Raw genomic sequence first — 23,187 nt, 5'->3', positions numbered from 1 at the left:
CAAAAGAGGAAATAAGTAAGGGTCTCCAAAGGATCCTATGAGAGCCATACGTGTGAAATTTGTTTATGGAACACATATATACAGAAATAATTTATGTTTATTTAAATTTATAAATAAGATCGTTTTACCATCATAAGACTACCTTCTAACTTCTAAGTGGTTGGAAAGAAAGAAAATGGGATATATAGGGCCACATGTCTACAATGATTTACAAAAGTGGTCTTATGATGGTAAGGCGGTTTTAATCAAATGTTTCTCCTATCTTTTAGGCAAAAATATTGGATTCACTTTGCAATTTATAAAAGGGTGACATATCAAATTCTGTATAATTTTGAAAGAAAAGTCATGTTATTTTTTTAACGTGCGAACATGAACACGTAATAACAATTAAAAGATTCTTTATCAATCAAATTATTTTAAGAAATAAAAAGAAAATATCTCCATATAGTTAACTAATCTAAATTAAAAATGAAGAACTTTATAATTTTCTTTTTAATATTCACTATTTAATATGGTGTTTTGAAACCGTGCGAAATATACATTTATATATAGTTATAGGTTTGAATTTACATTAGATTGCACCATATCTAGGTCAAGTCATGATTAGTTAGAATGCATATTAGTTTTGTTTGAATCCATATCAGCTTGAGTGTTGGGTTAATTTTGGGTCAAGCTAAATTGGTTGCGACACTCTTTCTCGAGTTCGAGTTAGGCCAATTTTTGATTGCTAGCTTTATTCTTTCTAATCTGGGGGGTGTTAAATACCGCCATAAAATCTGATCAAACCCGCCATCATTTTGTGTAAATGGACATGCCCTTAGTACAAACATCATAAACAATATTAAAATAATACACTAACAAGCGTGATAATAGATTTGTGTCAACTGAAAACGGAGGTAGTATATTGGTTGAAACATCTGAAGTAACCGTACATCAATAGTCAAGCAGTCAACTAATTAGTTCAACTGCTCTTCTTACTAAAAACATGAATTTCGAATTCTGAAATCACCAATCTCTTTCATCATGCAAATTATATATTTTAATCCCATTTAACTTTCAATCTACACAAGACAATTAGATTTGGTACTCTAACCAACTTTTAAACTTCAAATAATTTTGTAACTAAATTAAGTTTTGAAAATGTATTCCCTTCCAAAAAAAAAAAAAAAAAAAAAAAAAAAAAAAAAAAAAAAAAGTTTTGGAAATGTATTAGGAAATCGATCAAGGTCCATGCTTGAACATTTTCTCACTAAGGGCCTGTTCACATTTACTTAATTTCAGTTCATTTCAGCTCCAATCAGTTCAGTTCAGTTCAGTTCAGCTCTTAATTTCCCTCTCTCATAAAATATTCAGTTCAGTTCAGTTCCAATCAGTTCAGTTCAGTTCAGCTCAGCTCCAATCAGTTCAGTTCAGCTCAGTTCCGTAAATGTGAACAGGCCCTAAATTTACTTCATCAATTGAAATACCTACGACATACGAGTACTTTTCTACGTTTGAAATTCTAAATTTGAGGTGTAATCAATTTACCTTACTGTCAATTATCTGAATTTTTGTTACCTTACCTGTACTTATATGAACTTATTACTTTAGACCTTATAATTTACTCTTAATAAATATGGGATATCTTAAAAGCAGTGAGTTCAACGGAATTGTGGTGCATGCCTTGAGCATCACCCCACATATATAAACCACATTCTTGGTTAAAACTTTAGACTGTGAAGACATAAAATCAAATCTAGTGCGGAGTATATGAATAATGATATTGCCTTAACAAGTCCTTGTACACAAGGGGAAAAAATGAGCACCTATATTTTTAAGGCAATAAAGGACAACAACACTACCAAATTTTGGAAAGCCCTGAAATAGAGGTAGGAAATTAATTATTAAGTGGTTCTAATATAATAATCAATGGCACCAATAATTTAACAAATCCAATAAGAAATTAGATAGAAGTCCCCGTATTAAGCAAGTTGTTTTTCTCTGACAAGTCAAACTTAAAAACTATCTGGGAAGAAGGAATGAAAGAGGAATAGAAGCTTTCTAATTCTAAAGAATGGAATAGAAATTTTGGATCAAGGAATCCCTAAGCCTATGATACTATTTTTATATCATTACTTACTCTTTTCAAAGGAAAAGGGTCTTTATGGAATTTGCACTGAATCCTTTGCATTCATGTAATAAACAATTAATTGTAATTAATTCAAGCTTGTTTCCCAATAACAAAAAATTTAACAAAAAAAATATTGGTTTTATGTTTCTTATGAGGCTAGAAAAAGAGATGTCAAAGCAATTTGAATTGAAAAGTTCAATACTTGCTCCCGTAATCCTATTTTAGTCTAGTTGGCGAGCATCTTGTTCGATCCTGAATTATTTTAATCGGTCATATATAATTATCTGGGTCTACCGATATTAGTTTGACTTAAAAATCAATTTGCTGATTATTGATGATTATCAGGACTTTAGTCAATTATTTTTTGCTTGATCCAGCATTATTTCTTTTTCATTTTGTCATCATGAATGTAACAAATGAAGAATTTACCCCTTTTTCTTGCTTGATGGTTGTGTCTAGTTAATATAACGAGACATGACTTGTCAAAGGTCATTCTGTTATCTCTAAATGATTATTTATATTAGATTTTCCGATTGAAAAGTAACATTCACCCCCTTCTCAGTTTTTAAAAAGTCTAGTCTATACAAAATAATACGTATAACTTTCGGGTCCAAACATATTCGGGTTCAATTCATTTGATTTGGGTAATTTTAAATATTTACCCCTGAAAATATAAATAATTGCTGATAACAGAAACCAGCAAACTGAAGAAAATAGTGTTCCTGCATCAAAGAGCTAGCTTATTTAAACTCTATTTCACTTGAGTTGAGTGTAACTAAACTCTCTTCCTTGCGCGTTGTCGTAAGTAACACATAAACACAGTTTTCAGTGAAGACTTAACCACAAACCGCGGCCGAGGGCTTCGCATTCAGAGCCCCCTTCAAGCAACCATTTCAATGCCTTTGAATGGTGTGTAAATCGTACGACACACTAATCTTTCCACAAAGTTGTGCACTTCTAAGAGTTGAACACTTTTTTTGTAATAATTTCTACTTATGGCTTCACTTTAGCTCTTCCAAACAATGCTATTTCTGGTTAAAATCACTTTTCTGTCTTTGAGTTTCTGATCATATTTCTTATAACTAAGCACAGCAGAGCAGAGAAAATGGAGGAGAAACATGAGGTTGATAAGGTTGATGATGTTATTTTGCCGGGTTTTCGGTTTCACCCAACTGATGAAGAGCTTGTTGGGTTCTACCTCAAAAGGAAGATACTTCAGCAATCTTTACCTATTGAGCTTATTAAGCAAGTTGACATCTACAAATACGATCCTTGGGATCTTCCTAGTAAGTAAAAAACCCAACTATCTTAAGCTTTATTATGATTTTAGCTTGTTTTTCTATTTTCACAGACTAACCATGTATGTGTATAAATATATGATTGTTTGTCTTACCAGAGTTGGCGTCTACTGGAGAAAAAGAGTGGTATTTCTATTGTCCAAGAGACCGGAAATACAGAAACAGCTCGAGGCCTAATAGGGTAACCTGTGCTGGTTTTTGGAAGGCGACTGGGACTGACAGGCCGATATATTCCTCTGATGGTGCTAAGTGCATAGGCTTGAAGAAGTCTCTTGTGTTCTACAGAGGTAGAGCTGCTAAAGGGATGAAGACTGATTGGATGATGCATGAGTTCCGGTTACCTTCTCTGCATGACTCTGCCCCGCCTAAGAAGCTTTTCGACAGAAGTTTTCCTGCTAATGTAAGCCTCCTGTCTTTTCTTTCATGTATTGCTTTTTGCATGATGAACAAGACTTGGTTAGTCTTCTTTTTCTTCTTCTACTTCAACGCCTTAATCCCATAAGTGGGGTCGGCTACATGAACCAACATGAGGACTTCCCAGGAGGTCACCCATCCTAACACAAGTTATAATATATCATGAACGGTGACCCTAAAGTTTGTAATATTTTCTGTGACTTGCAGGATGCATGGGCAATTTGTCGAATATTCAAGAAGACAAACACCATGGCACAAAGAGCTATTACACACTCTTGGGTATCTCCAATAACAGAAACTACTGCAGCATGTGATATGTTCAATCAAGCTTCGAATCTCATAGGATCTCACTTTAGTCCAGATAATATATCATGCACAACCGAAGGAGCGAATTCATCCATTCAAGCCTGCAACAACAACAATAACCTGCAGAATACTACTTCTTCCCCTGTCAGTTTCTCCACCCTAGATCAATACAAGCCGATTACTAATCCAACGGTCTCTAAAGTGTCCGTGATCCCAACCTCATTCGCAGACCTCCCAAATAACTTGATCTTTCCATCAGGTGAAGTTTCTGCCATGTTCCTGAATCTCACCCCTGCTTTCACCTCAGAAGTTGGTAAAATCACTGATATAATAGACTTTGGTGGGTCACAGCAGCTTTTTAATGGTCTTCCAATGGGTTTATCACAGAATATTATTGAAGCAGAAGATCAGTTAGGGTTCAGGAAGAGTCAAAATCAGCAGTGGAATGGCATCAGATCAATTGGTTTTCCTTTCAGTTTGCCGTCTCCTGTCTCAAACTCCGGTACTTTATCATGGGACTCAGCTCCTTGTCCTAGTGAGTTGTCAACAAGTTATTCCTCTAACAAATGCTATAGGTAGATTAGAGATGGATTTGAATGTAGGAGATCTAGTTAGTTAGTGTTTTTTTTATAGCGTCTTCTAGGTGCTTAAGTTAGATCAGCTGTAGGAGGAAGTAGTTTTTAGAGTGCAGTTTAGTTTTTTAGTTCAAAGTTAAATTTTTTGTTGTTTATTCATATGCAAAAGCTCTACCTTTCTTGTCACCAGTTTTCTATGAGTCTCTCGAGTCTCAATTTTGAGCTGTAAAATTTGTGCCCAGAAAGGGAAATGACAGAAGTTTCTGTTGATCGATGTTGGTGTTAATGTGTAAAACCTCTTGAATATTGAATAGGCATGACCTATAAAATACATTCTACCATGTCAGAATCCTTAACACTAATCAAAACTTATTGTAAGAGCTTGAAGATTTTAATAAACAGGTTAAATCCTTTACATAATGTTTGTTATTACTTCAACACTCTCCTGAATTATCATGATGGTTCTTTTCCTTCATCATCGGACAAAAATTACTTTTTAGTGTCATAACATAGTATGGTGTTCATACTTAGTAGTAAAATTATAAAAACTTGCGCTGTTATGGTTAAAGATGAACAAAATTGGCTGTCTAAAAGATGTGGTATCAGCTATCATTCAGTCATTCCTCTTATATTATGCTGTAATCAAATTCTGTTTACAACATGCTGCAATCAAAACTGTGTTATTGACACTTATTGTCAGAAATCTAGAACAGGAGTAAACTGAGTAATTCTTGACAGTCTCTTGCAACAAAAATATAAGGTAAAGTATATAAAGTTCTGAATTTCTGAAGCAACATTTGCACTTTGCAGTTACCAGTATATGGTTTGCTATCTCTGATTTGAGATCATACATCAACTCATTTTGCAGTTACTAGTATATGGTTCGCTGTCTCTGAATTTCTGATTGCTTACAGAACCATATTATTACTAATAAAAAGCCCTCTATACAAAATGTTTTTTTACCCTCCTATGAAAGCAACTTCACAGTAATTGCTGTAAGCAAGAGACACTATCCTGGTTCAACCAGCACCGCATAGCAATAGGTCTCTTACTGCCTAGTACTGTTCCAAGAGGAAAGATACGGTATATGCTTTCAAGAATTATAAACATTCTTTAGTGAGTTAGGAACAATATAACACAAGCTCAAAAGTTTATTTCTCAGCTATTTTCTCATCCTAGGGAATGGCTGTGGAGGTGGCTCTTTAGTTTCATTAGCTCCTTTTGTTTTATCCTGGCCACTACTGCAACATCTTTCTCTCTTTTTTAAATATAATACATTATTTTCTACATTCTGGCAAAGAACTTGCAGTCTCTATACATGTTAACGAAGAAATATTCATATTAAGTAGACTATGTGGAGTGATAAAATCCTCTCTTTCTAGAGCAGAATCACCTCTGCAGCAACACAGTATTATCTAGACTCCCTCTGCCAAGTGAAAGTCCAAATGGGAATGGATGGAAAATATTTTACAACCGTCATGTTGATGGAAGACCACTGCATATCCTCTGTTGCTGATCTAACAAAGTGACAGTTGTGTATACAACGTATAAGTTTAACAGAAGATGGACCATCCTTCATCCCTATCTTTCAGATGTTATGTAGAAAATTTTAGATATCATGTGTTGGAAAGAGCACATGGCAGGGTAATATACACCAAGGCATATTTTGGCCATTAATACTCGGAGAATTTTCCTGCTCGGAAAACCTGCAGGGACTCAATTTCCATATGGAAACCTGCAGGGAATACAAAGGGGCTTGCAGATTATTCCTTGTTACACAAAATAATGTCCAATATGCTGAATGAGGATTTTGAATATCTGGACAGGATAGCTGAGCTTCCCCATTACGTATATTTGGTATTAAAAACTTACACAATCGATTTTGCAATTAAAAAATGCTTTAAACAGTAACTCCAGACCCCTTTTTTGCAAGAACATCCATCTTACAACTAAGTGTACCCACAGCCAGTTGCACCAGATGGTGTTTATTTTTTAATCTATACTATTTTATTTTTTGTTCAATTGATCAATTTTGTTTCAAATTTACAAAGTACAATTTAAATCGAGTAAAATTGATCAAATGAACCTTGAAACACCATTGGGTGCACCCGGTGTAAGATAGATTTTGTACAGTTACATGATCAGCAAGAGCAGTAGTATTTGGAATTTGATGTACATTATCAAGTCTTATACACCCTATCATTCCAAAATTTCTGCATGCAAAGATGCAACATCTTTTACGTAATTTCCTATCAACAACTTTTTTATTTATATTCTGTATTCCAAAGGTATACAAAAAAAAACCTTTTTTTTTATTCACATTCTAACTATACAAGAATCACTATATATCTAAAACTCAGCAACATCCTTATTTTTATCACTATTAACAAGGAAACAGCAAAACTACTGAGGTATCTACGTGCAATTTTCTGTCAACCAAGCGAATGTTGTTAAGCTTATCGCTGCACCAAACTAATTGCTCTGTAGTTATTCTTGGCATGTTTAATACCCTTGAAACGAGTCTCAAATCAACCTGTGAAAAGAAATATAAAACATGGTCTGAACCTTCTTCCTGTTGATGCTTTTGGATCTTTTTCAGTACACACTTCCCGCTCCTTACTAGATCTTTCAGCTTCTTTTCTTTCTGCAAATATAGTTCAAGTTCAACGACAAACATTTAGAACAGGCTACTAGACAGTGTTAAGTGATCAAATAAGTTACAGCTAATAAAAAGTCGACAACCTTTTGTAGACTGGATTGAATTTCATCTAAGAGACTGGCATCTGCTGGGTTTTGAAGTTCAACATTGGAGTTCTTTCGACATTTTAACAGACCTATGTAGGTCGTGTCTTTATCAGATTTGATAAACCGCCATAATACACGAATTGAATCCTCAATGACCTCTACAAGCTGTAAACTTGTAATGGCATCTTTGCTGCTGACGAACTTTTTTTCTTTCTTTCTACTTGCATTATCATCTGCAAACAGCCAAATGCAGAATTCATTTTAGTACATCAACTAGTCAATATAAAACAAAGTTGCAATTTAGTCATTTTAAAGTTGGAATTAGTCTTGTTTTATATCCTGTTAGACATGTTTATTAACTTGTTTTCGATTAGAAATTGGTTTTAGTACTGTTGCTTTATGAGCTACACACAAGAAAGAGGCTGTTCTCAGTGGTCTGACCTCGAATGAGAGGAACTTGGAGAAGATTTCGTTGAACACATCGATTCTTGACATAATTTTGCACCCTTGGACCTTGAAAACGCTCATCCTCTAAAAATCTTGTCAGGAGAACTTGGAATGTCTGAAATTTATCAGCAACTTCATTGTACCGGTGTATACCATGTGGATCAGTTTCCCATAAATCCAATGCCTTACCATACTGCCATCGTAGGAACTCCCATGACAGGCACATTTGTCCTACATACACCATCTCCAAGTCGCTCTCTAGCTCTCTGCTGAATTTCTTCATAACTGGCTGGTTAATTTCTGTTGATAGTTTCGGCTTACAAGGCCAGCAGTCAAGGGATACAATTGTTACCAATGCCGGGGTTGAAATTCTGTTCTTCGAAATTGATTTAAGTGGGTCTTTCAGCCGAAGAAATCCTGATGTTTTCCATTAAGATAATTAATCATATGAACATTAAAAAAAAATATGTGGTCCAAGGGACTTTATTAATCATTCAATTGTTGTTTAAAAAGGAAGCTATAATTGGAATTATGATCATGTACTTTTATCAAACTTTTCCCAAAAGTTGATAAGATAAAGTAAGTTATATACGAACGAAGTACAAGTATATTATATGGCTTAGCACTTACTAAACTCATCTACCAGATAGATTTTCTCAATCGAGTTAAATTCATATGCAGTAGGTTTCATGTCGAAATCAAGCATCTATACAGAGATACACAGCTAATACAATTATTTCCGAATATGATATAAACCATGAAAGATATACATAAGCATCACTTTTCTAGCAAAATTCAACTCAAGCAAGAAATGAGATGACAGCAATAAGTTGGTAGACTTTCATAGACGGATAATATAACTTTTCCACATCACCCAGATATTCTTCACATTCAAATACCGCGTAACATCTCAGATGTATTGCACACTCAGTAGGACAATTCAACTTGCTTAATCAACAAAAACTTCAAATTTAAGTAATATTAAATAAGGTAAAGTGTGACATTCAATCAGTTTCTAGATCACATATGGTAATGTTTCACAAACACTAAGAAAATGATATCTAGAAAGTTTCCTTCTTAGATAACTCTATTTTTTGTCTGCAAGTTTGAGAAAGGCCAAAATAGAGCCACTAAGAAGAGCTGAGTACGCGAAGGGGCAACCTTAAAAATGCTTAAATTCATGCTTGTGTTGATGAAAGTATATAAAAAATTGAAAGTGGTATTTAACAAGTAATACTTATTAAATAACAGATAATATTCTTATTCATTAACAAATAATATATTAACTTACCAATTGCATACATCTTTTGGTAGTTGAGGATATCCAATTTCCTCATCCTTTCTTTGTAGCTCTTGTAAAACTTGTTTAATTCATCCAATGTACCGCCTTGTTTATACTTCCCTTCAATCTTCCACGGTTTCAAATCATCCATAATTTTCGGAGACTCAGACTCTTCTAAGATAGTTGGAAGACCTATAGCTCGAACTTTCTTAATCTCCATTTTTAACTGTTCTACTAAATCTTGATGCTCCCATTGTGTTTCGAGCCCATTTTGCTCATCAGAATCTGAAGATAATTGTTCTCCTGAACTTTGTTTTTCTTCCTCTTGTTTGTTTTCGTGTTCAGTTTCCAAGTTTGCTTTATTCTCTTTGTTGGAAGTACCATAGTCATCACCTTCTAAATTGGATTCTAATTTCTTGAGCTCGTATATTATATCATCATCCTCATCATCCAAATCATCAGCTTCATACCCTTTGCTCAAATTTTGAAACTCTAAATCTTCTTTTTCTAAGGCTTCCTTAGTTAAATTAACCTCATTCCAACCAAATTCAGTCGAAGTATCAACCTCAAATGCCCTCTCGAAATCAATATCAGACAAAAATCCATCACTAAAAGAATCAATAAACGAACTCCTAAAGCTAGACTCACTGCTCACATCAGATACTAGAGACTCATCATCACTAGGAAGATGACTCCCATTTCTCATGATATCTTCATCATTCGTCGAACCATTCACCAAGGACTTAGCATCACTAGGAATCTCACTACCATTTCTAATGATATCTTCATCATTCGTCGAATCATTCACCAAGGACTTAGCATCACTAGGAACCTCACTACCATTTCTCATGATATCTTCATCATTTGTCGAATTATTCACCAAGGACTTACTAGGAACCTCACTACCATTTCTCATGATATCTTCATCATTCGTCGAATCATTCACCAAGGACTTAGCATCACTAGGAACTTCACTGACATTTTTCGCAACATTCACCTTATTCGTCGAATCATTCACCATTTCACACAATTCTTCCCCATTTTCAATTTTCATTTCATTTATATTTTTCCCCATAACATTTTCAACATGAAGAAATTCATCAAATATAATCCCATTTTTCTCACTACCAAAAACCTCACATTCTGAACTAATTTCACGCTTAGAAATCTCTTCAACATGTAAGAATTCATGAGAAGCTTTCGCAGTCGTATCGATTTCAGATTCCACACAATCATCCTTAGACTCAACATGATGAGCAACATTTTCATTTGAATTTTCACATATCTTTGAATAGCTAGTAGATTGAACATCATTATTATTAATATCATTATTTTGAAGAAATTCTTCAAAAGTTGGAAAACGAAACCTGAGAACTGGCTCTGATTCCTCCTCAATTTTCCTTTCAACCTCAATTTTATCATTAGTTCTATGTTCTTCTTGTGGTTGAATCAACTTAAAATTCGAATCCTTTTGCTGATTTATTAATCTGCAACAAAAAAAAATTAATAAAATTTAAATCATGAAACAATTAAAATTGTAATGAATTGCATAAAACAAAACACAGGAAAATTACCTAAAAATACATTTCCTTGTCATACCAAATAGAGTAAAGAAAGACACCCATAAAATCCTAATTAATAAAATCATTTTTCTGAATAGAAAAATGAATTGGGATTTATGTAAAAACAACTTTTGAACACCCATCATTACAAAATTCAATCTAAAAAAACAGGGGAAAAAACAGAGGAAAAAACAGGGGAAGTTTTTACAATTGTTCCTTTGAGTTATTCTTTATACCCAAAAAAGATTTTGACTTTGGTGAATAAAGGGTATTAATTTTGGTGAGAAAAACAAGGAAATTTAAAGGGGTTGAAGAAGCAGAAATTTGACCTAATAAAAAGAGAGAAAAAAGGGGGAAGAAAAGAACTTGTCAGCAAACTGAGAGAAGAGAAGGTATTCTGCAGTATGAAAGGGTTTAAGAGGAAAATAAGGGATAATTTGTTTGTTTGTTAGTTTGAAGGAAGAATGAAGAAAGGTATTGTTGTTGAAGGGTCCATTTTCTGTGAGTAAGAGTTAGGAAGGAGTAGAAGAAGCAGTCTTCTGAAGCTGAGTAGCCAACTACACAAAATACAAGGAGTTTTTTGTGATTCTCATTTATACTCATTGCCGACGAGGTTTTTGGTGCCAAACACCGAAGGCGTGTACTCCCTTCGATATCACTCCTTTCGTTTTTAAATAGTTGTTCCATTTTTCATTTGCGGCCGTTTTTAAATATTTGCTCCATTTTTTTATTTGGAAAATTTTTACAATATTTAATTAATTTCTCACACGTAGTGGATCCAACATATATTCTCTCTCCTCCAATTCTCTCCACTACTTTTGCCTTTTACATTTTATTATTCTTCCACCAACCCCACTACCTCCATATTTTATTACTACATTCGTTACAGGTTATGTGCAACAATTTGACATAAAGCTGAGAGGGAAAATGTCTAATCGTTGCACATAACATGTAACGGAGGTAGTACTTTCTCCAATTTCTCCTAAAACTCCGCGCATGGAGAAATAGAGCAAGTATTTAAAAACAGAGGGAGTACGTAGTAATTTTAAGGTCTCTTCTCTTCAGCTTAATTTTAATTCAATTTAGTTTACTTTAGCTCCATTCGGATTAGTTCAATTCCTAATTTTCTTCTCTCATAAACAATTCATTTCAGCTCTATTCAGTTCAGTTTAATTCAGCTCCAATCAGTTCAGTTCAGTACAGTAAATCAAAACAAGCCCTTAATGTGTATATTTGTCAAATTATTATTTTAAAATTATACGGAGTAAATATTTATAGTTGCATAACTTGCATGTATGTAAAATAATAAATATGAGTAATAGTTAAATATTACGAGTAATAAACTATTAATTGAGAAAAATTAATACGGAGTTGATTTAATATAACTACGGATCGAGTATGTTATGTTTTATACACGGAGTATTGAGGATAATTTTAAAGGTTACCTCAATTTATAATAATGTCAAGATTCCAAATAAAAAAGATATGAGATTGTATAAAATAATTTGTAGGTTTGAATTCTCGAGTAAAAATGTTAAATAACTAAATAAAAATATATAATAACAACATTTTACTTGTTTTATATTGATTGATTGGCCCCGGTCGGTTGACGTATGAAGAGTTTGGAGGTTTTGATAAATGTGTACGTGTGTATGAGTGTATTTCTTCAAATGGTTTTATTCCCTTTTTTTTTTTTTCAATATTATAATTTCATACGAAGTAGTATTATATTGGGGTCTTAAGAAAGTATACTATAATTGGAGGGTGAAGTTGATCTATATAATGATATCCAATAATTCGAATTAGATAATTTAATTTGAGATTCTATTTGGACATCAAAATATTTTTTAAAATCCATAATAATTTAAGCATGCATATAGTAGAAATAGAGTTCACCTAATATTGAGCAATAGTAATCCAAATATTAGATGTCAATTAAGGATATGTTCTCTTATTACGTTGAAATTTAGTTCAGTTCAGTTCAGTTCAGCTCCTAATTTCCTTCTCTTATAAAAAATTCAATTTAGTTCAGTTCAGCTCAGCTGAATTCAGTCAATGAGAACATACCCTAACTTCGTTGTTGGTATTTGTAATAATCCTAGGTCCCAAAATCAGATCTCACTCATACCACTACCTTATGAAGGAATCTCAATCATTTATACTAATAATTTGTTGGTCAATCAGGATGGGAGAGATAAGCAAAAAAAAAAAGGGATCAAATAGAGAGAGACTTGTATGAGGGATTGGTCGGCGGCTACGATGGAAGAGAGAGAAATGTATGAGGGACGGTGGCAGGAAAGAGAGAAAAAGTGGTCCGCAGTGTTGTCTACGGTTTGCTAGCTAGCGAGGGGCTTGGTTTGTGGTCAGTCGGCCGGTAGGGGGGGGCTAGTCTACAGTTGGGGGAGGGGAATTTAAAGTTCTTTTTAATAATTAATTAAGGGCTTGTTTGGCATCATTTTTTGGTTTTCAGTTTTTGTTTTTTTTTTTTTTAAAACTAAAAACCAAAAACAGAAAACAAAAAAAAAAGTGTTTCTACTTTTCTGTTGTCAATTTTCAAAATTATCATGATTTTAATAATTCTAAATAATTTTTTATTCATCACGTGACATATATAATATACTTTTAAAAAACAAAAAACCAAAAAACAGAAAACCACAACAATGCCAAACGAACCCTAATAATTACTTTTATTTAAAATATTTAAAAAGAACCAACCAATGATATTATGATACATGACATAATTAACTCGAACAATCGGTTACACCCTCAAAACCAATAGGTCACGACTCTTTTTGGAAAGATACTCTTAATAGCTTGGATTATTTTGAGTTATTTAAATCAAAAGATTGACTTATTTTGAGTTAACCGCACAAAGATTAATTATTATTTACAATCTTTACTAAGATTTAAAAAGGATGATTAGAATTATAAAGCATTAAGTCATTAATTAATAACCAAGATTAATACACGATTTAATTTGTCATCATGAATTCTCTCAATCATAATACTATTCCGTGGTTTAATTTTAAGTGCACTATTTGACTTTTGCATTATTCATGTGCATAATCTTGACCAATAATGTTTATTATGCATTATACATATGATCATGGATATAAGGATACTTGTAAGAATTCAATGTATAGTTCGTGTATATGTATATGTATATGAAAAAAACATCAATTGATACTTATGTAGTCATTAATTCTCTATCTTTTTTTTTTTTTAAGAAACATTAATTCTCAATCTTAAACAGTAGCATTTGCACTTTTTTTTTTTTTTTTTTTTTTTTGAAATAAGTAGCATTTGCATTTTAGATACAATGTGAATTAGTGAAAAGTTTTTTTTTTTGTTTTTTTTTTTGAAAGAATTAGTGAAAGATTAATGAAGGTATAATTGTTTATTTCATCTTTAAAACCTAGAAAACCCAAAGATCTAAAGATTTACTCGGCCTAGTAATCACTCCATTTCCTTTGAAAGGACCTAAATTGTTAATCATCCAATATGATGTTGTCCTTAGTTTTGGCCTGGGCTCCAAAATAAACCCAAAGCCATGCATGCACCCCATCCCTCACAAGCAAGTCACCAAATTGGAAAATTTATCAATTACTATCACGTATTAATGTCGTTTTGAAAATTACTACTGCAAATTAAAAAAACTTGTGAATAACTACCGTAAAAATTTTAAAAATTTTGATTTTACTACCAGACTCCACTTTAGGCCATTTATGACGTCATATTTCCCCTTAAACCATGTTTAAGCATTAATTAAGCATTTAAGCAAAATAAATAAATAAATAAATAAATTCCCTTAACCCATGGCCTGGTTACCCTATCAAATTAAACTAACACCCATTTCCTTTATTTCTCTCTCACACAATTTCACTTTAAACCACTAGCCTTCAACCTCCATTATTGAAGAACACTATAAATTGGCGTCACAAATCTTCTAATCTGCAATGAATCATTTTCTTTGCAAAGTTGACAAGAAATTCGAGCAATGATGGAAAAGGGAGGGATCATAGGAGGAGGAACAAAAAGAAACAATTTACAATTCCACGCTATAATTCTTTGATATATACTATAATTCAAAGAAAAATCACATATTATGCACAATTGATAGCTTAATTCAAAGAAAAACACAAAAACTCTATGTTAATCAACCAAAATCATAGACCATTAACCCTAAAATTCGAAAACCCTAAAATTGAAAAATCCATACAGAAGAATTTATTAGAGATGAATCACATGTTCTCTTGGAGCAATTGTAGGATAAATGGGAAGAATTAGTGTGAATTTAGAGCAAGAAGCTGGGACGGTATTTAGAAATGGTGAAGGATGAAAATTAATTAGGTAGAGTAACCATAATTTAGGAAGATTTTATTTTTTCATTTTTTTTTGGTCGTTTAAATAGTTAATCAAAGGTTAAACGTGGTTTAAGAGGTAACTAGTGTGTGGCCCGGGCGATACCCGAATTGCTAGTTTGTACTTGTTTAATTTGCTAATCAAATTTTGACTATTTAAGTAGTAAGACTTGTTGGTTTCTAGTTTAATTCTTGCTATAAACATTTTTTTAGTTGTCAAACACAATCATTACATAATGGAAATAAATAGTATAATAAGACACAAACTAACTTATCTAAGTTAACTATAATTTTATTGGATAAAAAAACACAATTAATAAATGGCTAAGATGGTAAGACTCTTAACTTAAGACTTGTTGGTCTTGAGTTCAAGTCTTGTTAAAAGCATTTTTTTTTATGCAAACCTAATACGTGTGAAAGTGACATGTCATGTTTATAATGAGATGTGGCGCATGTTGCTGACATGTTGAACTTGAAAAAGGTGACACGTGGAACATATTCTGTTTTATGAACGCTTTTTAATATATAAGTATAGATATAGATATAGATGTGACGTCATAAATGGTTTAAAATTGAGTCTAGTAGTAAAATTAAATTTATTGAAATTTTTACGGTAGTAATTCACAAGTTTTTTAATTTGCGGTAGTAATTTTAATTTCAAAATGACATCATTAATGTTTTTTTTATGTTGGGAAATTATCTAATTCCCTAAATAATGTTGGGAAATTATCTAATTCCCAAATTACCGCTAATCTTTTTTTAATTCCCACCGTACCGTCCACGTCAGCGGTTCAGTGGGAATTTTTTTAAAACCGGTTTATTAAAAAACCGCTACTTGAAGTAGCGGTATACGATTGAAAACCGCTACTTGAAATAGCGGTTTATTTACGAGAAACCGCCACTTCAAGTAGCGGTTTGTATTTACTAAGTATTTTTTTAACAAAATCACTTCCCTTTTCCCTTGTAAAATAAATCAACTGATCATCCCCAAAAAAAAAAAAAAGTCGACACTCCTCAGTCCTCACCATCATCAATCCCCGCGCCGGAAGTTGTAATCGCCGCCGTCACCGACTTGCTCACGGTTGTTTACCGACACTATGGCAAAGAATTAGTGAAATTGTTGTTGGGTTTGCTAAATTACTGGTAAGTTGCTCGTTGTTTGTGCCCTAATTATTTTTTTAATTCAATTATCAAATTAATTGATTTGCTTTTTATGAATTAATAGCTTTCTTAGTTTGTTCTTGTTTGTATTTAGCTTTCGTTGCTTTTTGTTTGCTGTAAAATATAGTTTGTTGCTTTTTCTTTGTTGACCCCGTAAGCATCTTCATTAAAAAAAAAAAATCAAATAAATTCTATGCTAAATTCATGTGTTTGACAATTTGTGCTTAAGTGTGTAGTTTTAGTGTTGATGTTAGGACTAATTGAATATTATTGTAGTATGCTTACTGTAGACTTGTAGAGTTCAATCTCTTGGTTTCATAAAAAAAAAATGAAAAACAGTTGTTAGCTTTCTCTTTCTTAGTATCTTATTTATAGATTAATGATGTTAGAGTATACCATCAACATTAAGCAATTACATGGGACCATATGCATACATGAAATATTAAATTGTTAGTTGTCTCTTTCTTAGTATCTTATCATTTTGCTGGGACCATTGGCTTTGATTGTATCATATATTTTTACTAGGACCCATTAACAGCTTATTTGTTTTAATTATATAGAGGTGTTTGCATGCTTCATATAGTATAAAATATGGAATGCCAATGAATGCATAGTGGAACTTTAGGATTATTATAACTAGTTTAATTATTAGTCTTGTTATTAAGTTTGCTGATGATTAACCACCATTACATGTGTGCAAGGGGTTTCTAAATAAATTTATATTCGTGCTCGTCTTATTAAAATTTTGCAAAACTAATTTCTTAAATTAATCATGGTGTTTTTAGAATGAAACATGGAGGTACCAAACTACCCTCTATATTGCTATTGGGGTGGGGAAATTAATCACAAAGATGGTGATGTAACGTATAGGGGTGGAAATCAAAAATTTGTTTTTGTAAATCATGGGATGACATATTCACACGTTCTCAACAAGCTATATGAAGAATTGAGTATTGATCCTAGATTTGTGGAGTTGAAGGTGGTTATGCGGTATCCTATGAATGGGGCATATGTCGCAATTCCATTGAATGACGACAATGCTCTTAGGGCTATGTGGATTGCTGTGACTCAGACTTCTTCTATCGCAATGCAATTGTACATTGAACAGGTTTCAAAGGAGCCAGTTGTGCAAACTGATACTGGTTCCTTTCCGGAAACGGATTATTTTTGTAGTAAGGAGCAACCAATTTCCCTTACTAATCAAAGTGTGGGGATAGGCTCATTCACAAGAATGCTTGTTGATCCCGAATATGTCAATGAACATCTTTCAGAGATTAGGTCTCCGACCTCATTGCCTAATGTTGAAACCTCAACAAGCAAACAACCACAAGCCATTCTCGATTCTCTTGACCCAAACAATGTTGATGTTTTTGGGGATGTCGAGATGAATGATACTGATGAAGATGATGATGAATATGTAATTGAAGCTCGTGATAAGGCAATTAAAGATAGCGCTCCTACTACAGACTTCAATGAAGTGCCGCAAGTTGATCCACATTTGAATAACTCATGGATGATTTGGTTAGGAAATGAGACATATAACACGGGTGGGGAATTTGAGGTTGGACAACAGTTTGATTCATTGCAACAACTGAAAGATGCTGTGAAGTCTTACTCCATAGTTAGAAATCAAACCATTCGAGTTGTGGAGGCAGAGCCAGAGAAATATGTTGTTGAGTGCAAGAGGAAAGAACAATGTAGTTGTTCGTGGAGGCTTAGAGGAGTGAAAGATCCAACACTATCTACTTTTAAAATTGTTCGGTACAACGGCCCTCATGCAAGTAATTGTGTTGGTGACATCGACTCCGTGGATCATAAGCTACTCACTTCTGAGTTTGTTTGCAATGCTCTTTTAGATGTCCTTCGCGTTGACCCTTCATTGAAAATCAAGACAATAGTGCAACTTGTGAAAGAGAAGTTTCAGTTCTCAATAACCTACAAGAGAGCATGGTTAGCGAAACAAAAGGCAATAAAACTCATTTATGGGGATTGGGAGGGTTCATTTCAAGAGTTGCCTAAGTACATGCAAGCGTTGAAGGAATCAAATGCTGGAACTGTTGTTGAGTGGAGGTTGTTACAGAGTACGGTACCTGGAACTTATGTTTTCCAACGAGTTTTTTGGGCATTCAAGCCATGTATTGATGGATTCCGTCATTGTAGGCCCCTTATCACTATTGATGGAACTCATTTATATGGAAAATACAAAGGGACTCTACTTATTGCTATGGGAACCGATGCTAATTTTCAATTATTCCCCCTTGCGTTTGCGGTTGTTGAAGGAGAAAACAATGATAGTTGGTCTTGGTTCATGGCTTGTATTAGAGCTCGGGTAACAGATAGAAAAGGTCTATGTGTGATATCTGATAGACATGCTGGCATTTTAGCAGCAATGGATGAGGTTGGAAGTGGTTGGGAGTAGCCCAATGCCTATCACAAGTATTGCACACGTCACTTGGCTTCTAATGTGAATTCAAAATTTAAAAGTGTCGTCATAAAGAACCTTTTTGGCAAAGCAGCTGATGCAAGGCAGAAGAAGAAGTTTGATCACTACATGAACAAAATTGGTCACTTGAATGTAGAGGCTCGTCGGTACTTGATGGAGATTCCATACTATAAGTGGTCCATCCACCATGATGGTGGTTTAAGGTTTGGTGTGAAGACTACAAATATGTCAGAAGTTTTCAATGGAGTCTTAAAAGGGGCTCGTTGTCTCCCGATAACTGCCTTAGTGCAAATGACCTTTTTTCGAGTGAACTCCTATTTTGCAACTAGACGAAGTTGGAGTAAAAGAAGACTTGAAGAGGGCCATGAGTTATCAAAAAAGGCTACAAAGACAATAGAGGCCAACATGGAGAAAGCCATGCACCATGAGGTTGTTGCTTTTGACTATGATGCCATAGGGTTGTATCAAGTTAGGACAGGTCGTGGAAGGAGAAAAGCTGGTAAAGGTGGTAACTCCCACACTGTGAATTTGATGAGAAAGACATGTACTTGTGAGAAGTTGAAAATATACAAGTTACCATGCTCTCATGTCCTAGCAGTTTGTCGGCATCGAAGCCTATCACACTCAGATTTTGTGGATTCTTTTTTTAGGACCGTCGAATACGGACATTCTTACTCGAAGTGTTTCACACCAGTTCCTGATCCTTGCCATTGGTCCACTTACAATGGGCCTAATGTTGTAGCCAACCCAGATCTAAAAAGAGGCTCAGGCCGACGATCTACTAGAATCAGAAATGAAATGGATGAGCGTCCATATCGTGTCAAGAAGGCATGCAGTGTTTGTCGACGACCTGGGCATAACAAGAAGACATGTCCTATAATTAGTGGTGGTGTTGGATCATCTGGGTAACGACCATTAGATATTGCTAAAATGCTTAAATTGTGTTCTAAAAAATTGAAATCTTATTTATTATTATTTTTTTCCTTATGCATGCTTGAAATTAATTAAATTTCCTCTTATCATGCAGGTCCCATGGATCCGGTGATTCGACCAGGCCCAATTGATTCATCTGTTCTACGGTTGCAAACTTCCCATAGGAGTCATGATGTTTGGAGTGGTGTGGCTGATAGAGTTTTGTCAGTTAGGGAGCATGTGGTCAGTTTGGGACGTGAATGGAGAGTAGAGGGTAGAGTACTAGACTATGTGAAGCGCATTGGGTTTTACGGTGTGCATAGAATAGCAGGTGGAGGGTTTTTGCTTGACCGTTCTCTTCTCACTGCGTTGGTTGAGAGGTGGAGGCAGGAGACACATACTTTCCATCTTGTGGTGGGAGAGGCCACCATTACTTTACAGGATGTCGCCGTTTTGTTAGGTTTGAGAGTTCATGGCCCACCTGTCATTGGTCCTCCGTTCGAGGGATGGCATGACCTTGTTGAGGAGTTGCTTGGAGTTCGACCTGGCGTTGATGATAAGGATAAGCCATTTCTAGAGGGATCTTCTTTGAAGTTGACATGGCTCAGACGACACTTCTCACAGATTCCAGAGGGAGCTGATGAGGTTACTGTTCAGCGACATAGTCGTGCTTACATTCTTACTCTCATGGGATCTATTCTCTTCGCTGACAAGAGTGGCGATGCTGTGTCACTCTACTACTTGCCGTTACTTAGAGATTGGGAGACAGCTTCGACCTATAGTTGGGGGAGTGCGACTCTTGGTTTTTTGTACCGTCAGCTCTGTCGAGCATGTCAGAGAGGAGCGTGTCAGATTGGAGGCCCACTTATTCTAGTGCAGTTGTGGTCATGGGAGCACATTTGTATTGGTCGACCCTATGTAAGGAAGCCTCGAGATCAGCCGCAAGAGGACCTTCAGGAGGAGGATGATATTTTAGGGACTCAGCATGAGCGAGGTGTTGACTCCTTGGCGTGCAGGTAGTGTATTGCTTACAGTTTTAGTTCTTACATTGTTGTCCCTGATGAGAACTAAGAATTATTATTAACTATTTTTACAGTTGGCTACGTGTACATCTTTCGTGTGCGCATACTGCTTCTGGACTCTCATACTATCGAGATGCGTTTGACCATCAGCAAGAGGACCAGGTATAATCGTTACTTTGTTATGCATTGGCATTTGTTCATTTTAATAGTTATATTAACTTATACAAATAATATACATATTTTGGGAATTAGATGATTTGGCAGCCATATACCGAGGCGGTTATGGAGCGACTTCCAGAGATTTGTCGTTCTGACATTCACATTTGGCGTACACGCGCCCCTCTTATTTGCTTTGACGTCGTTGAGTTCCACCTCCCAGATCGAGTCATGCGTCAGTTCGGGTTAGAGCAGCCGATCCCAGAGGGAGTAGACACGGACGTTGCTCTACACAAGAAGGATCGAAGGGGACAGCGTAACTGGGAGATTCGACATTCAGACCATGTACATGACTGGGGTCGACGAGAGGCATTAGTAGTCCAGGGTAACCCGTTCACTGGGACTTCTTCACTACTCATGACAGAGTACATGGCTTGGTACCATCGCATCACGAGGTTGATCATTACTCCACCTTCGCAGCCACGCCCCCCAAGTCATTACCAGCCATCTAGCTCTGACCTAGTACTTGTATGAACTTCATTTCAATTCAATTATAAAGTAGTTATTTCGTTTTTGAATTCATTGTACTAGCATTAAAACTAACTTCAATGCAGGCACATGCAGTTGCTGATTTGCACGCGAAGCTATCGGGAGCTACTGAGACCATCTCTGACTTGCCACCAGACAAGGCTCTACCATTTGCCATTCAAATGATACAGAGTCTGACATCATTTTGTGGGCAGACCTTGTCTAGGGTGGGGCATTCACACCTTATTGACCAGCCTCGAGTGTCCACCTCGTTATCTTCTTCTGCTTCTATTGTGCACACTCGGCCGATTAGACCACCATCCCGTCGTGGTGGTCATTCATCACGTGCTTTTCGTCCACCGACTCCCATTCACTCTCCCTTGCATGCTCCTTCCCCCTCTCCCTTACATGGTCCTTCTCCCTCTCCTACAGTTCGACATCCGCCAGTTGTCACTTCTGCTCCACTTTTTCCACCTCCCCCACCCTCTCCTCCTCCTCAAACTCTACTTGTTTCTCCTCAACATACCATCATCACATCTCCTCCACTAGTGCAACACCGGTATCAAAGAGTTCGATGGCGTGGAAATAGTAAGTCTCAGCTTGGAGTTGGAGTTGGCCTACATGATATTCCAGAGGACGAGACACCTACATCACCTTCATCATCACTTCATGGGAAGAAGCAACGTACGAGCTAGGTGTATATTTTGGTACCATTGACATATGCTATTTTGCAAATGATTAGTATTTCAGACTTTGTTTATAATTAATATTTGATAAGTATTTGACTTTGCTCTTAGATTACCTTAATACAATTTTGACTTCCATGGATTAGAATGTTTAAGTAAGTTGTTATTTATGGTGGTTGTGTAGAAGATATGGTATACGGACTTTGCAGGCTGAAAATAGTAGGTTTTAAGGTTTTACAGGTACACTTGCAGGTTTTTTTTTTTGGTTGATTTACTAATATTTTGTTTTAAAAAAAAATTTACAGCAAAAACCGCTACTTGAAGTTGCGGTGTCTGTTATATAAACCGCTACTTCAAGTAGCGGTGTATAATCTGTAAACCGCTACTTGAAGTAGCGGTGTTGTGATGAAAACCGCCACTTCAAGTAGCGGTTTATGCAATTAAAACCGCTACTTGAAGTAGCGGTTTTTCTCAGAACACCGCTACTTCAAGTAGCGGTTTGTTGCTGGACCGAAAAAAAAAACCGGTTTGTTCTCATTAGCTTACGTGGACGGTACGGTGGGAATTAAAAAAAGATTGGCTGTATTTTGGGAATTGTGTGTTTTCCCAACATTATTTAGGGAAAGGGCTCTCATTAATACACAGTAGTAATTGACAAATTTTTCCACCAAATTATACGGCTAATAGCAAACCCTTTACAAAAAACAGAATTTGGTAGAAGTGTAGATGCATAAAAACAAAAGTTACTACCTTCGTTACATATTAGTTACAACTTTAAAGTATTATTTGTGAGACATAAAATATTTCAAAGTTGTAACTAATATGTAACAGATGTAGTGTAAAATGAACTGAGTATTGAGGATATATTTTAGGAAATCTTAGAATATATTTACTTAGCATATTTTGTGCTAGGATATCTTTTGATATTTATCTTTTTGGTAGTTTCCTAATCTCATGACTATAGGGTTTGCTTGTACTATGTATGCTTGGGAGAACATTAATGAGAATTAAGCCTTGTGTTTGATTGAATTTAGCATGGTATAAGAGCAAGGTTATTGTTTTTCCTCATAAAAATCTGTCATGGCTGGCGATGATACACCACCACCGCCACCGCCATTGAAACCAATTCGCCTTTTATTTAGGAGCACACGATAGACCGGGTGATTTTAACACGCCGAT

The 23,187-nt window shown here is 35.1% G+C and overlaps 3 protein-coding genes across 3 annotated transcripts; 2 read left to right on the top strand and 1 right to left on the bottom strand.

The window, feature by feature from the left end:
- Window positions 1–3,208: 3,208 nt before the first annotated feature.
- Window positions 3,209–4,707, top strand: LOC145595925 (protein FEZ-like). The gene is made up of 3 exons (XM_081652356.1): window positions 3,209–3,396; window positions 3,507–3,808; window positions 4,030–4,707. Exons 1-3 carry the CDS (start codon window positions 3,216–3,218, stop codon window positions 4,705–4,707), a joined length of 1,161 nt encoding a protein of 386 aa, XP_081508482.1. The 5' UTR covers window positions 3,209–3,215.
- A 2,284-nt stretch (window positions 4,708–6,991) lies between these two features.
- Window positions 6,992–11,273, bottom strand: LOC145595390 (uncharacterized). Its single transcript, XM_081651790.1, has 5 exons — window positions 10,752–11,273; window positions 9,187–10,664; window positions 7,890–8,312; window positions 7,446–7,681; window positions 6,992–7,347 (listed from the first exon to the last, which is right to left on the bottom strand). The coding sequence occupies exons 1-5, from the start codon at window positions 10,883–10,885 to the stop codon at window positions 7,087–7,089; spliced, it is 2,532 nt and encodes an 843-aa protein (XP_081507916.1). The 5' UTR covers window positions 10,886–11,273; the 3' UTR covers window positions 6,992–7,086.
- A 5,781-nt stretch (window positions 11,274–17,054) lies between these two features.
- On the top strand, window positions 17,055–19,613 carry LOC145594321 (uncharacterized). Its single transcript, XM_081650653.1, has 2 exons — window positions 17,055–18,659; window positions 18,759–19,613. Exons 1-2 carry the CDS (start codon window positions 17,055–17,057, stop codon window positions 19,611–19,613), a joined length of 2,460 nt encoding a protein of 819 aa, XP_081506779.1.
- Window positions 19,614–23,187: the final 3,574 nt, after the last annotated feature.

Source organism: Chenopodium album, chromosome 19 (genome assembly GCF_948465745.1).
Source record: "Chenopodium album chromosome 19, dcCheAlbu1.1, whole genome shotgun sequence".
Lineage (NCBI taxonomy): Eukaryota > Viridiplantae > Streptophyta > Magnoliopsida > Caryophyllales > Amaranthaceae > Chenopodium > Chenopodium album.
Note: the sequence above shows the minus strand (reverse complement) of the source record. Positions and strands in the feature narration are given on the sequence as shown.